Source organism: Portunus trituberculatus, chromosome 36 (assembly GCF_017591435.1).
Source record: "Portunus trituberculatus isolate SZX2019 chromosome 36, ASM1759143v1, whole genome shotgun sequence".
NCBI lineage: Eukaryota > Metazoa > Arthropoda > Malacostraca > Decapoda > Portunidae > Portunus > Portunus trituberculatus.
Window position 1 is genome coordinate 12,475,946 of NC_059290.1, and position 15,000 is coordinate 12,490,945.

The following is a 15,000-nucleotide window of genomic DNA, read 5'->3' on the forward strand; positions in this document are numbered from 1 at the left end:
AAGAGGAGGAGGAGGAATTAAATCAGCAACAAGTCTTCTTCTTCTTCGTTTTCTTCCTCCTCCTCCTCCTCTTCCTCCTCCTCCTCCTCCTCCTCCTCCTCCTCCTCAGCGTGACAAGCAAAAGCAAGAACCACAATATTAAGTAAAAAAAAAAAAAAAGAGAAAAGAAAAAGAAAAAGAAATAGATAAAGAAAAATACACCCCGTTTTCTTTTGGCATTTCCAGCGGGGACTCCTATTTTTCTACTTTCCTTCGTTAATATTTTCTTTTCCTTCCTTTCTTTCTTTTATTTTTCCAAGTTTTCCTTTCTCATATTTTCTTTTTTTTTTTCTTTCCTTTTCATTCCATTTTTTCTTTTTTTTCTTTTTCTTTTCTTTTCTTTTTCTTTTATTTTTTTTTTTTCTTTTCTTTTTCTTCTTTATTTCATTTTCATTTTCTTTTTATTTTATCTTTTTCATTATTTCTTCTCTTTTTCTTTCCCATTTTCTTTTTTTCTTTTCCAATTTTTCTTCTTCTCTTCCTTCTTCCTTTTCCTTTTTTTCTCTTTTCCTTCCTTCTTCCTTATTTTTCTTCTGCCTCCTTTCCAAAACAGACAGACAGACAGACAGACAGACAGATAGACAGCCACAGAACAGACAGACTGACACACAGACACACAAACACAGACAGACAAACAGACATACAGACAGAAACACACACAGACACACAAAACAAACACACAGACAGACAGACAGACAGACACAGACACAGAACAGATAGACAGACACACAGACACATAAAACAAACACACAGACACACAGACAAACAGACACACACACAAACATACAAAACAAACAGACACACAGACAGACATACAGACATACATACAGACATACAGACACACAGACACACATGAAAAGAAGCATATAAACAAACAATAAGAAAAGAAAAAAAAATAAACAAAATATAAATGCGAAGAGGAAGAAAATGGACAGGTCAGAGAGAGAGAGAGAGAGAGAGAGAGAGAGAGAGAGAGAGAGAGAGAGAGAGAGAGAGAGAGAGAGAGAGAGAGAGAGAGAGAGAGAGAGAGAGAGGTCAGGGCGTTTACAAGGTCAAATCATAAGTGGGCGTCACAGGAATACCCAGAGAGAGAGAGAGAGAGAGAGAGAGAGAGAGAGAGAGAGAGAGAGAGAGAGAACCAAACGCCCACCCCAACCACTATACCCCCATCCCTGCCCACTGCCACCCACACCACGCAGAGGCCCGCCAGTCACCCCGTAGGACCTCTAAGAGACTACACGCATCCTCAACCCCTTCCAAGCACCAGATCCTATTCAGAAGCATCTAATCCCTTATACTGTAGCTTTTGTGGTGTTGGATCCCCTTTAAGTGGGTTCAAGTATCTATAGGGGTTCTGATCGTCCTTAGATGCGGATTCAAGAGGATTCAAGGTCGATGGTGAGGAATATGGGTTCCAGTGGCGTCTTTGTGGCCTTGGCTCTGTCGCTTCTCCTGTTTGAGGTAAGTGTGTGTGTGTGTGTGTGTGTGTGTGTGTGTGTGTGTGTGTGTGTGTGTGTGTGTGTGTGTGTGTTCTACCAAGCAAACAGTTAATCTATCTATCTATTCTTATATCTATTTACGTATCTATCTGCCCAACCTTTTATCTCTCTCTCTCTCTCTCTCTCTCTCTCTCTCTCTCTCTCCCCATTTCAACCTGCTTAGATCAATTTTTCTTATCAAACAAACTTCTATTCCTCTCCCTCACACAAACGCCCCGCTCTTTCTCCATCTCCGCGTCCCTCTCCCCCCCGTCTCCCTCTCTCTCTCCTTCTGCCCCCACCTGCCCACCCCCTCACAAAACACCCAGTAAAACCCAGCCCGGTACAATTCCCTTTAGAAGTTTGAGAGAAAAGGTCAGTGCTCTAAAGACAGGGAGTTCCCATGACACAACTTAACATTTTTTACATCGTCCACCGCCACCACCACCACCACCACCACTAGGACAGTCACTCTAAAGAAAACAGGTATTATTGGGTTAATCTCACCTGGATTTTTAGTGTTTGTGGGTGTTTTAGGATATATCAAACCCCTTCAGTACTGGGACACATTTTTACTTTGAGATTTGTGTACCATTAGACCATTTTGTTGATATTAGGAAGGGTCTATGGAGGGCAGAAGATTAATGGCCACAGTCTTCACTATTCTAAGGGGGGTTTAAATTCTAAGGGTTAGTATTAAGGGTAGAGAGATGTGTGTGTGTGTGTGTGTGTGTTTCATTGTTTGATCTACTGCAGTCTCTGACGAGACAGCCAGACGTTACCCTACGGAACGAGCTCAGAGCTCATTATTTCCGATCTTCGGATAGGCCTGAGACCAGGCACACACCACACACCGGGACAACAAGGTCACAACTCCTCGATTTACATCCCGTACCTACTCACTGCTAGGTGAACACTCAACACTGAACACTGCTAGGTGAACACTGAACACTGCTAGGTGAACAGTGAACAGTGAACAGGGGCTACACGTCAAAGGAGACACACCCAAATATCTCCACCCGGCCGGGGAATCGAACCCCGGTCCTCTGGCTGTGAAGCCAGCGCTCTAACCACTGAGCTGTGTGTGTGTGTGTGTGTGTGTGTGAATGAGTGAGTGAATAAAACAAGGCACCACAACACTAAGGTCATACAACGCCTATATTGAACGAAACACAAAACAAAAAAAAAAAAAATAATAATAATAATAATATAAATAAAAAAATAAATAAATAAAATAATAATAATAATAATAATAATAATAATAATAATAATAATAATAATAATAAATAAACAAAATAAAAAGACGATGTGAAAAAGAAAATAAATAAATAAATAAATAAATAAATAAATAAACATAAAAGAAAGAAAAAAAGCTAAAAGAAACAAGAATCTAAATAAAGAACTAAAAAAAAAACTAAAAAACTTAAAAAACTCATCAAATACAAAATAATAAATAAATAAATAAATAAATAAACAAATAAATAAATAAATACTGAAAAAATGAAAATGAAAAAGCTAAAAACACGAAAATAAAAAATAAATAAATAAAACAACTTGAAGAGCTTCCAAACTCATTAAAAATACAAAATAATACATAAATAAATAAATAAGTAAATAAATAGACAAAAAAAAAAGAGAAAGGCTAAAAAAAAACAAAATTCCAAATAAAAAGATTGAAAAGAACCTCAAAAACTTTCAAACTCCTTATGGTGTCATCAAATACAGGGTTGGATCACGTATAGAGGAGGATCATAGGTGGAAATAGGGTTCTTACATACATTGCCCTTTTTTATTCCTTCCTATTTCATTTTTATCATTTTCTCTCTTCTATTTCTTTTCCATTTTTGTTTTTTTTCCTTTATTTCTCTTTTCACTATTTTCTCGTCTCCTTTCTTTTACTTATTCAGTCTCCCTTTCTCTCATTCTGTCTGTCTGTCTGTCTGTGTGTGTGTGTGTGTGTCTGTTTCTCTGTCTGTCTGTCTGTCTGTCTGTGTGTTCTTTTCTTTTTCTTATTTCTTTTCTATTTTCTTCTTTTTTTTTTACAAATTATCCCTTTCTCTCATTCTGTCTGTTTGTCTGTCTGTCTGTGTGTGTGTCTGTTTCTCTTTCTGTCTGTCTGTCTGTCTGTCTGTGTGTGTGTCTGTTTCTCTTTCTGTCTGTGTCTGTCTGTCTGTGTGTGTGTCTGTTTCTCTTTCTGTCTGTGTTTGTGTCTGTTTCTCTTTCTGTTTGTCTGTCTGTCTGTGTGTGTGTCTGTTTCTCTTTCTCTGTCTGTCTGTCTGTGTGTGTGTCTGTTTCTTTTTCTGTCTGTCTGTCTGTCTGTGTGTGTCTGTTTCTCTTTCTGTCTGTCTGTCTGTCTGTCTGTGTGTGTCTGTTTCTCTTTCTGTCTGTCTGTCTGTCTGTGTGTGTGTCTGTTTCTTTTTCTGTCTGTCTGTCTGTCTGTGTGTGTGTCTGTTTCTCTGTTCTGTCTGTGTGTGTCTCTCTCTGTCTGTCTGTCTGTCTGTCTGTGTGTGTCTGTTTCTCTTTCTGTCTGTCTGTCTGTCTGTGTGTGTGTCTGTTTCTCTTTCTGTCTGTCTGTCTGTCTGTGTGTGTGTCTGTTTCTCTTTCTGTCTGTCTGTCTGTCTGTGTGTGTGTCTGTTTCTCTTTCTGTCTGTCTGTCTGTCTGTGTGTGTCTGTTTCTCTTTCTGTCTGTCTGTCTGTCTGTGTTGTGTCTGTTTCTCTCTGTCTGTCTGTCTGTCTGTGTGTGTGTCTGTTTCTCTGTCTGTCTGTCTGTCTGTCTGTCTGTCTGTCTGTGTGTGTCTGTTCTCTTTCTGTCTGTCTGTCTGTCTGTTTGTCTGTCTGTCTCTCTGGCTGGCTAGCTGTCTGTCTGTCTTTGTCTGTCTGTTTCTCTTTCTGTCTGTCTGTCTGTTTGTCTGTCTGTTTCTCTTTCTGTCTGTCTGTCTGTCTGTCTGTGTATCTGTTTCTCTTTCTGTCTGTCTGTCTGTCTGTGTGTGTGTCTGTTTCTCTTTCTGTCTGTCTGTCTGTCTGTGTGTGTGTCTGTTTCTCTTTCTGTCTGTCTGTCTGTCTGTGTGTGTGTCTGTTTCTCTTTCTGTCTGTCTGTCTGTCTGTCTGTGTGTGTGTCTGTTTCTCTTTCTGTCTGTCTGTCTGTCTGTGTGTCTGTTTCTCTTTCTGTCTGTCTGTCTGTCTGTGTTTGTGTCTGTTTCTCTTTCTGTCTGTCTGTCTGTCTGTGTGTGTGTCTGTTTCTCTTTCTGTCTGTGTCTGTCTGTCTGTTCTTTTCTTTTTCTTATTTTTTTCCATTTTTTTTTTCTCTCTTGCCAATAATCACTTTTTTCCTTGTGCTTCCATCTTTCTCCTTTTCTCTCTCATTCCTTTCCCATTTTCTTTTACAGATTACTACGGTTTTTCTACTTTTTATTCCATTTTTCCTCTTTTTCTCTCATTCCTTTTCCATTTTCCTTTTTTTAACAAATTGGCACGTTTTTTTTCTCTCTCTCTCTTCTTTTTCCATCTTTCTCTTTTCGCTTCTTTCCATTTTCTTTTTTTTTCTCTTCATTTTTTTCATTTTTCGTTAATTTTCTTCCTTATTATTTGAGTGTAGGCCTAAAAGCGGAGAAATTAGTATATTATCTTCTATTTTTCCATCTTTTTTCTCTTTTCCCTTCTTTTCCATCTACTCTTTTCTTTTTCCATTTTCATTTTCTTCCTTATCATTCCTGAGTGTAGGCCTAAATTACTATGCCTATGTGTATTCCATTTTGCGTATGTATTCATTATATATTTCTTCTTTTACCTGTCTTTCCTATCAACAAACTAACTAAAGATAGGGATGATAGGTGGAAATAGGTCAAGTTTTTCATGCAGCCTGCCACATACGTATAGGCCTAACTGGTTTATCATTGATCTTTCACACTGCTACGATGTTTAACTCCTTCAGTACCGGAACGCATTTTTTACCATGAGTTTTGTGTACGATTAGACCATTTTATTTACATTATGAGCTGTGTATGGAGGTCAGAAGATTAATGGCCAATGTCTTCACTATTTCAATCCACCACATAACTTCCTGAAGATGTATATAGTGTCCAAGCAGTAAGCAGAAGAAATATGAAAATGCAGGTTTTGTGTACGATTAGACACTTTGCATTATGAACTGTCTATGGAGGTCAGAAGATTAATGGCCAATGTCTTCACTATTTGAATCCCCATATAAGTTGCTGAAGATGTATAGAATCGGTAGGTGAACTCATTAACAGGTGAGCAAATGAACAGGTAAACACGCTTATAGGTAAACAAATTAACAGGTGACTTGCATAACAGGTAAATGAATACAGGTAAGGCTAATTAGCAGGTGTACACGACCCACAGGTAAACATCCAGCCCTTGAGAAAGACAATGACATCAACACCTTAATTAGTCAGACAGGTAACTTGGCAGCAGGTAGAATAACACGTGGCCTTAACAAGAGTACAAGGTAATGAGTGGCGACTTGTAAACTTGTACTTGTAAACTTGTATGTTGTTTTATCGTTACTTCCGGGAGGTTGGCGGGGAAGAGAGAGAGAGAGAGAGAGAGACACTGAATTTACGTTTTACTCTTTCCTCTCTCTCTCTCTCTCTCTCTCTCTCTCTCTCTCTCTCTCTCTCTCTCTCTCTCTCTCTCTCTCTCTCTCTCTTTAATGCGTTCAAGTTCTGGCAAATCTTGTTTTAGCTAAGGAATGTAAAGGAACACAAAGGAGGAAGGGAAACCAACAGAACCGTAACAAATGAATACTCGTGTGAATGAATGAGAAAATGACTTAAATAGGAGCGCAAAAGAACATAATAGAAGAACAAGCAATAATAAAAGGGGAGTGAAGAGATGAAGAGATAAATGAATAAGAGTAATAAAGGAGTGATAATAAAGAGAATAGGTAAGAATAGGAATAAAAGGAATAGGTGAATAGATAAATAAATAGATGTAAGATACGATTAGAAAAACATTATAGAAGAAGAAATAGGAAATAAAAAGGAGTGAATAGGTGAATAAATGAATAAATAAAAGTAATAAGGACTTCAAAAGAACACAATAGAAGAAATAGGAATAAAGAGAGGGAAAAGGAGAATTAAGAGATAAATAAAAAGTTACATAGGAAAGCAGAAGAAGAACAAAAAATAGAAGAGACAACAAACAGAAGTAAAAAGGAATAAGTGAAGAGACAGAGAAAAATACGTAAGAAGGAATTGATAAAGAGGAGAATAGGTAAACAAGAATAAAAGAAATAAGTGAAGAGACAAAGAAAAAAAAGTAAAGACATAAAGAACAGAATGAATAAAGAAGAATAAAGAAAATAAGTGAAAAAAATAAAGAAAATAAGCAAGAAGGAATTGGCTAAAGAAGAGAATAGATAAAGAATAAAGGAAGTGAATAGACAAACAGATGAAGAAGTGAAGAAAGAGACACGGATACTCACCTTTCTGTACTCTGAAGGTCAAGGCTGGTACAGTTGATGAAATACAGGTAGTGGGAAACACACACACACACACACACACACACACACACACACACACACACACACACACACACACACACACACACACACACACACCTGGAATTGAGGTAGAAAAAAAAATTGACTGAAAAAAAATGAGAAAAAAAAATAACATGAAAAACTCTTCCACATAAACACTTCCTGATTTGTGCAATTGACGTAGAATAAATAAATAAATAAATAAATAAATAAATAAATAAATAAAAATATGTAAATTCTTCAGGTAATATTTGCAGGAAGTTTATTGAAGTTTATGAATGTCCTTAGTTTATTTGTGTGTGTGTGTGTGTGTGTGTGTGTGTGTGTGTGTGTGTGTGTGTGTGTGTGTGTGTGTGTGTAGTAGTAGTAGTAGTAGTAGTAAAAGTAGTAGTAGTAGTAGTAGTAGTAGTAGTAGTAGTAGTAGTAGTAGTAGTAGTAGTAGTAGTAGTAGAACGAAGAAAATAGTAATATATCACCACCACCACCACCACCACCACTACTACTACTACTACTACTACTACTACCACCACGAACTACACCAAACAAACAAACTAATCTCTCTCTCTCTCTCTCTCTCTCTCTCTCTCTCCCAGCCCGCGTCATGCCAAGGGGTCGGAGGCAGCCTCACATCCCCGGGGGCGGCTGAGGTCAGTACTCCTGTGGGGGCAGCAGGAGGGGGCGCCGTGGACCTGCCTATCCCCATTCCAACCTCCCTCAGATTCTATGAAGGTGTGTGTGTGTGTGTGTGTGTGTGTGTGTGTGTGTGTGTGTGTGTGTGTGTGTGTGTGTGTGTGTGTGTGTGTGTGAATGTCTATCTTATCTATCTAAAACACTGCGGAACACTCTAAAACACACTTAAATACCACAAATATACACTCAAAACACACTCATTCACTCTTTCTCTTACTCTTTACACATTTAAATACAGCAAAAACACACCCCAGAACGCACACACTGGCCTTTATCATTCCTCTTATTCTTCCTCATTCAAAACACACACTATGCTCACTCTTGTTCTTCCTCTTCCTCTTAATCTTCCTCTTCATAATCTTCTTAATTTTTCCTTCGCTTTTCCTATTCTTCCTCTCCTTCTTCCTATTAATCTTTCTTTCCATCTTCTTAATATTCTTCCTCTTAATCCTCCTCTTTTTCTTAATCATCCTCTACTTCTTCCTAATATTCTTCCTCTCCTTCCTCTCCTTATTCATCATCTCCCTCTTCGTATCATAATCACTCTTCCTCTTCCTATTATTCATCCTCTATTTTCCTCCCTCCTCTTCCTCTCACCTCTCCTTCCTCTCCGTCACAGGCGCAGATCTTAACATCGACTCCTGCTCGCGCGATGAGGTCTCAGTGAACGGCAGCTGCCACAGAGTGCTCACCCAAGGCCCCTGCCAAGACTCAGACTTCGTGCTGCTTGACCCATCCACACACGAGGGTTACTGCGCCGCCAGACTCTGTGCACCTGATAGGATCTTCGTGTTTAGTGACCAGCTTTGCCATGATCCATTCAGCTCCACTCACTGTCCAGGTGTGTGTGTGTGTGTGTGTGTGTGTTTGTGTGTGTTTGTGTGTGTGTGTTTTGGTGTTTGCTGGTGTGAATTATGGTGTTTTGGTGTTTGCTGAGGTGTGAATGTGGTGTTTTGGTGTTTGCTGGGGTGTGAATTATGGTGTTTTGGTGTTTGCTGGTGTGAATGTGGTGTTTTGGTGTTTGCTGGTGTGAATGTGGTGTTTTGGTGTTTGCTATGTGTGTGTGTTTGTGTGAATTATGGTGTTTGGTGTGAATGTGTGGTGTTTTGCGGTGTTTATGTGTTGATAGGAGTGTGTAGGTGTGTTTGGTGTGTTGTGAATGTGTGTAAGTGTGGTGTTTTGGTGTTTGCTGGTGTGAATGTGGTGTTTGTGTTAATAGGAGTGTGTAGGTGTTTGGGTGTTGTGAATGTGTGTAAGTGTGGTGTTTTGGCGTTGAAAATTACCTAAAGAAGCCTCTACTGTGTGTTTGAAGAGTATGGGAGTGGAACAGAACATTACAAGCTTGTCTATGGGGAAGCTCAGCCTTTTGAAAGCATTGGGGGAGCGATGCGGAAGTGTGTCAGAGTGAGGGCCAGCCAGCAGATTAGTGCCACGGGTGGTGAAGCCAGTGCCTAACTTGTCTCGCCCTTAGCACCACACACACACACACACACACACACACACACACACACACACACACACACACACAAAGCATATATACAACGAAAGAGAGGAATACACACACACACACACACACACACACACACACACACACACACACACACACACACACACACACACACACACACACAGCATATATACAACGAAAGAGAGGAATACACACACACACACACACACACACACACACACACACACACACACACACACACACCAAGCATATATACAACGAAAGAGAGGAATACACACACACACACACACACACACACACACACACACACACACACACACACACACACACACACACACACTCGGTATAACACAGTAAACCATGGTACATAATGACGAAGCCAGGCAGGAAGGGAAGGCAGCTGGCAGACTCCCGCCATCGTGACGTCACGGCCTGGCCCGGCGGACTGATGACGTCACTGCCTGGCCTGGTCCGGCGGGCTTTTTTTACGTTACGTAAATCATTTTGAAAATGACCCCTCGGAAAAACGACCAGACCCAAATGCTTTGCATATTCTGACTTGACACAAATTTTAACTAACATCAAAAATATAAAAAGATTCCAAACCCCAGTAATATTAAAGATTTTTCAAAAGAACTATAAATAAATTGTTGGAACATTGACCCCCACTTAGAAAAATTAAAATGTCCACCCATTGTCACCTCAAAGGATCGAAACACACTTCAAAACATAAGGACAGTCTTTTCCAACACTTTGGAGTGAGTTAGAGCCAGAAACAAATAATTCACAGGGATAACAACTAAAATATTATTGGAACATTAACACCGTTAGCAAACAATCCTACTCTCCACTAATTCCAGAGACCAGGAAACCAGAACACTTTAACACACATCAACTATTTTTTGAAAACAATAACAACTTGATACTGGCTCAAACTAAAATTTTCGTAGCACGGTCCTGAAAATTTGGCGCCAAAAAGCACTCATATTTAACACAGAAATAACGCCACCAACAACATGCAGCTCCCCACTCACGCAGGAAAACACTTCAAACACAACGCAATAGTTGTAGAAAGCATCAAAACTACTTAGCACAAATAAACACGCCAGGAAATAAGAAAAATAATAATACTGGATTCTGGCCGGGCCGTGGCGGGCATAGCCAAGATGGCAGCGGGGCCGTGGAGGGATTGACCCCTCCCCTTGTACCTCACTTAAATCTTCACCAAACTTAAACCTGGCCATGGCGGCAATGTCTGAACGCTGGATATGGAAGCTTAGTGACGAGGCGGCATGTTGTGGCAAGACAGGCCTATAATAGTGAGAGATAAGGCAAGGAATCACGGATAAATATGGGATTCACGATGGCGGCGGGGTCAGTTGTTGGGTTGTCACCTCACATAAAAGCCTTCACCAAACTTAACCTGGCCATGGCGGTGTCTCTGAATGCTGGATATGGAAGCTTAGTGACGCGGCTGCTTGTTGAGGCAAGACAGCTCTATAATAGTGAGAGATAAGGCAGGTTATGTCGATAAATACGGTGTAGCCGGCCGCCACCTCAGTCCTTTTGTATCAATAGTTAGCTAGATATCAATACAAAAGCCGAATGATAGGTAAATAACATCAAAAACATCCAAATAACGAATATGGAAGCTTAACCTCCTCGCTCCGACCTTTAAAAATGGCAGGGAAGGCATTTAATGATTTATCCTGAGTCATCCCTTGGCTGTGTCTCTCCTTAAAGCACATGGACACGGTGACGGTAAGGCCTGTGTCCGTGTCACTCACTGTGATGATGTAGTCTTGTTTCTGTGGTTCAGTTTGGTGGCTCCAGTCCAGTAATAAGATGATTTGGGGACGCTGAAAAACACAACGTAGTCTTGTTATCCTGACACTAGAACCTTAAAAACGAGCAGTTTGAGTCCAGAAATCTTCTTAATATGTCACTCAGATCGTAAAAGCACTCTTAAAATCCCGTGTCAATTCAAACAGAGGCTTTTAAAATGTAATAGTATATACCTCTTGCCGCCACGAATGAGTCCGGAACAGACCTGAAGGGTGGAGGGGAGGAGGAGGGTGGTGGGCGTTGTTGCCGGGTTAGCGTAGCAACGGGTGCTGTATCAACCAGCTTATCATTGGAAAAGAAAGCTTACCATCAGAGTGGCATTGATACTAGTGCATAGAGAGGTACCACAACTTATCCTGTATCTATATTCGTAGTAATATTAATGATGCAAGTAGGTACAAAGTAATGTGAATCCTGATGGTTCCTGGACAGCGCGAATTAACTATTGGAGGACATTTTGATCGGGAATGTGTGAACAAGACTGCGGCTTGTTACTTTACGCTGGTTTCTCCTTGATGCAACAACCATCAAACAAATGCAACCTGTGTGGCTGCCTGAAGGAATCATCATGTGTGTGTGTGTGTGTGTGTGTGTGTGTGTGTGTGTGTGTGTGTGTGTGTGTGTATACAGGTAAGCAGATTAGAAGACACTGTACAGGTAACAATTAAACCATTTAAAATTAGGAACTAATGGATCAAAAGATCTCATAGTGACCCTTTAAATCTCCAGCCTCACATACGTTTTCTTTAGTATCTTTGTCATTACTCTCGTTTTCTTTCATTGCCTTCAGGTTCCCAGGAGCTTTTCCAGACAGCCTTCGGGACGCCCATCTGCCAGTGCCCCGATGGCTTCCTGGAGGGGACCGGGGGGAGCTGTGTGCCCCCCCTAACCCCCACGCACACCTGTCCCCCCGCCCAGGTGAGAGGGAGTAGTAGTAGTAGTAGTAGTAGTAGTAGTAGTAGTAGTAGTAGTAGTAGTAGTAGTAGTAGTAGTAGTAGTAGTAGTAGTAGTAGTAGTAGTAGTAGGTAATAAGTTTCCCAGCCACACCCACCCAAGCACCCATCCACACACCTTAGTTCAATAGATAGGTGAGGTGTAGCTAGTTTTTCTAGAGGAAAGGGAACAAACAACAAATATTACAATTAAAAAAAGGAAATAGGTCCACGGGTTTTTCTTCCTCTATATGAATTGATCTTTAGGACTCACTGAAAAAAATGTAAACCCAACCTAACCTAACCTAACCTAACCTAACCCAACCTTAACCTAACCTAACCTAACTCAACCTAACCTAACCTAACTTTAACCTAACCTACCAAACCAAACCTAACCTAACCAAACCAAACCCAACCTAACTTAACCTAACCTAACCTAACCAAACCTAACCCTAACCTAACCTAACCAAACCTAACCCTAACTTAACCTAACCTGACCTAACCCAACCTAACCTTAATCTAACCTTACCAAACCTAACCTAACCTAACTTTAACCTAACCTAACTTAACCTAACCTTACCAAACCTAACCTAACCTAACCTAACTTAACCTAACCTTACCAAACCTAACCTTAACCTAACCTAACATTAATCTTACCTTACCTGACATAATCTAATTTAATCTTACCTAACCCAACCAATAAACCAACAAACAATAACAATTACAAAAAAAACAACAAAACAAGTAATTACTCAGCACAGGTGTGAGAAAATAAAAAAAAAAATAAGCAAAATAGATAAATAAGACAGGTGTGTAGAAGCAAGACAGGTGTGTAGGAGTGTACCCCCCCTCTACCCCTCCCTCCCCCGCCCCCTCCACAGGTACTTTGGTCTAACAGCTCCAGGTTGATGCAGGTGTGTGGACCAGACCCATGTGGACGCCTCAACCTGGACCGCCCCCTCCCATCCCCGCCCTTCGTACCCTCCTTGGCTGACGGCATCTGCTACCAACTGGGCCAGGTGAGTGTGTGTGTGTGTGTGTGTGTGTGTGTGTTTCACTGTCTCTGACGAGACAGCCAGACGTTACCCTACGGAACGAGCTCAGAGCTTATTATTTCCGATCTTGGGATAGGTCTGAGACCAGGCACACACCACACACCGGGACAACAAGGTCACAACTCCTCGATTTACATCCCGTACCTACTCACTGCTAGGTGAACAGGGGCTACACGTCAAAGGAGACACACCCAAATATCTCCACCCGGCCGGGGAATCGAACCCCGGTCCTCTGGCTTGTGAAGCCAGTGCTCTAACCACTGAGCTACCGGGCCGAGTGTGTGTGTGTGTGTGTGTGTGTGTGTGTGTGAGTGTGAGGGAGTGAGTGTGTGAGTGTGTAGGAGAGGGAGTGAGTGAGGGAGAGGGTAAAGGTACTGCTATCAATTTGAGTAGGTGAGTGAGTGAGTGAGTGGGTAGGTGTGTGTGAGTGTGAATGAGTGAGTAAGCATTTGATAGAGTACATTTATTACTTTGATTTCCGAGTGAGTGAGTGAGTGAGTGAGTGAGTGAGTGAGTGAGTGAGTGAGTGAGTACGTCTTGTTTCTATGTACACCGCCTTAATGAATTCACTACCACTGCCCCATCTCCCCAACGCCCGCCCCACCCGCTTTCCCCAGGGTCAGTGAGGATGAACCAGAACCAGTACTCGTAACAGGACTGTCTGGTGGTGGTGGTGGTGGTGGTGGTGGTAATGAGGGCAGGGGCGGGAGGCTGACGTGCACAGATACACAGGGACACTGCACCGGGGAATTACTGAAGGAAAAAGTGTGGCGGGTGTTGCAGCCCCGGGGTGGCGGTGGTGCCCCCAGGTGTGCCCCCATCACTGACACCACCACCACCAAACAAGACAGGCATGCACTCCCTGCGGTGGTGTGAACACATCCAGACTGTGTAGGCCCTTCCTCCCCTCCCCATGTTCCCTCTCCCTCCCTCTCCCTCTGCTCCTGCCACGCCTGGCCCCTAACAGCCTGCCGTGCCCACAGGTGACTGGCGTGTGTCCCCACGGCAGCTTCTACGCCCTGGACCTGGAAGCACGGCGTGGGGTGTGCGCTGTGCTGCAGGACGCGGGCTACGTCATCCTGGACGCCGCCACGCAGCGCCTGTACCGCGACCTGTACGGCCCGTTCAGCCTGTTCACCCTGCTGGACCCCTCTCTGTTGCTGCCCTCCCCGCCCCTGCCCCCCACGCATCTTGGCCAGGACCCTGTCGCGCTGCTGACCGGCGTCCCGCACACCCCTCTGTCGTTGGATGGCGGCCAGGCCCAGCAGAGTGGTGGCCTGGTGCTGCCGGGCCTGGCCGGCCAGGGCGCCGCTACCTTGGACGCAACGAAGGGCGGAGCAGTGACGCAGATCACGTTCGGCAGTGTGGCGGTGCCAGGGGCACTGGAACAGCACGCCGCGGCGCACCAGGGCGCGGCGCGCCCCGGCAAGAGGCCGCCACACCCACGCAACCACTACATCGCGGCCACAACCTCGGCCCGGTGCGGGATTACAAGTTCTCTTCACTGTCTAAGCACTTCCTGCCCACGCCCCTCGACCTGGCGCGCCTGCACGCCACACGCGGCCAAAACCACCTGGTGCGCCCCATCCCCGCCAAGGGCCTGCCTGGCGCCACGCCCGCCCTCAGGGTGCAGGTGGTGCCCGCCAGACTGCTGGCAGAGACCCTCTACGTGCACCACGCCCGCCCCGCACCACGCCACGCCGCCCACTCAGAGACACGCGAGGCAGAAGATGAGCTGGAGTCCGCAGAGCACCAGGACGAATACTACGACAGGTGAGTGTGTGCAGCAGCAGCACCAAGACAGGTGGATAGACAGACAGGTGAGTGTGTCTAGCACTAGCAGTAACAACAGTAGGAGCAGCAGCAGCGGTGACGACAGCGGCAGGTGAGGCATCATGACAGGTGAGTCTGGATAGGCCGCGGCGCCCTGTCATCGCCGCAGCGCCACACGATGCCGCCCCTGACATTCCTGTCTCCACAGCACGGCGGA

At 43.3% G+C, this 15,000-nt stretch overlaps 1 protein-coding gene across 1 annotated transcript in view; it reads left to right on the plus strand.

Moving 5' to 3' along the window:
- The window catches only part of LOC123513550, a 17,069-nt gene that overhangs the window by 1,340 nt on the left and 729 nt on the right, over positions 1-15,000 (plus strand). Inside the window, exons 2-8 of the mRNA XM_045270781.1 lie at positions 1,408-1,500; positions 7,614-7,749; positions 8,330-8,551; positions 11,814-11,941; positions 12,837-12,974; positions 13,994-14,783; positions 14,992-15,000. The exon at positions 14,992-15,000 is cut by the window's right edge and continues 159 nt beyond it. Coding sequence (XP_045126716.1) covers positions 1,408-1,500; positions 7,614-7,749; positions 8,330-8,551; positions 11,814-11,941; positions 12,837-12,974; positions 13,994-14,783; positions 14,992-15,000 — 1,516 coding nt within the window. The remainder of the gene's footprint in view (positions 1-1,407; positions 1,501-7,613; positions 7,750-8,329; positions 8,552-11,813; positions 11,942-12,836; positions 12,975-13,993; positions 14,784-14,991) is intronic.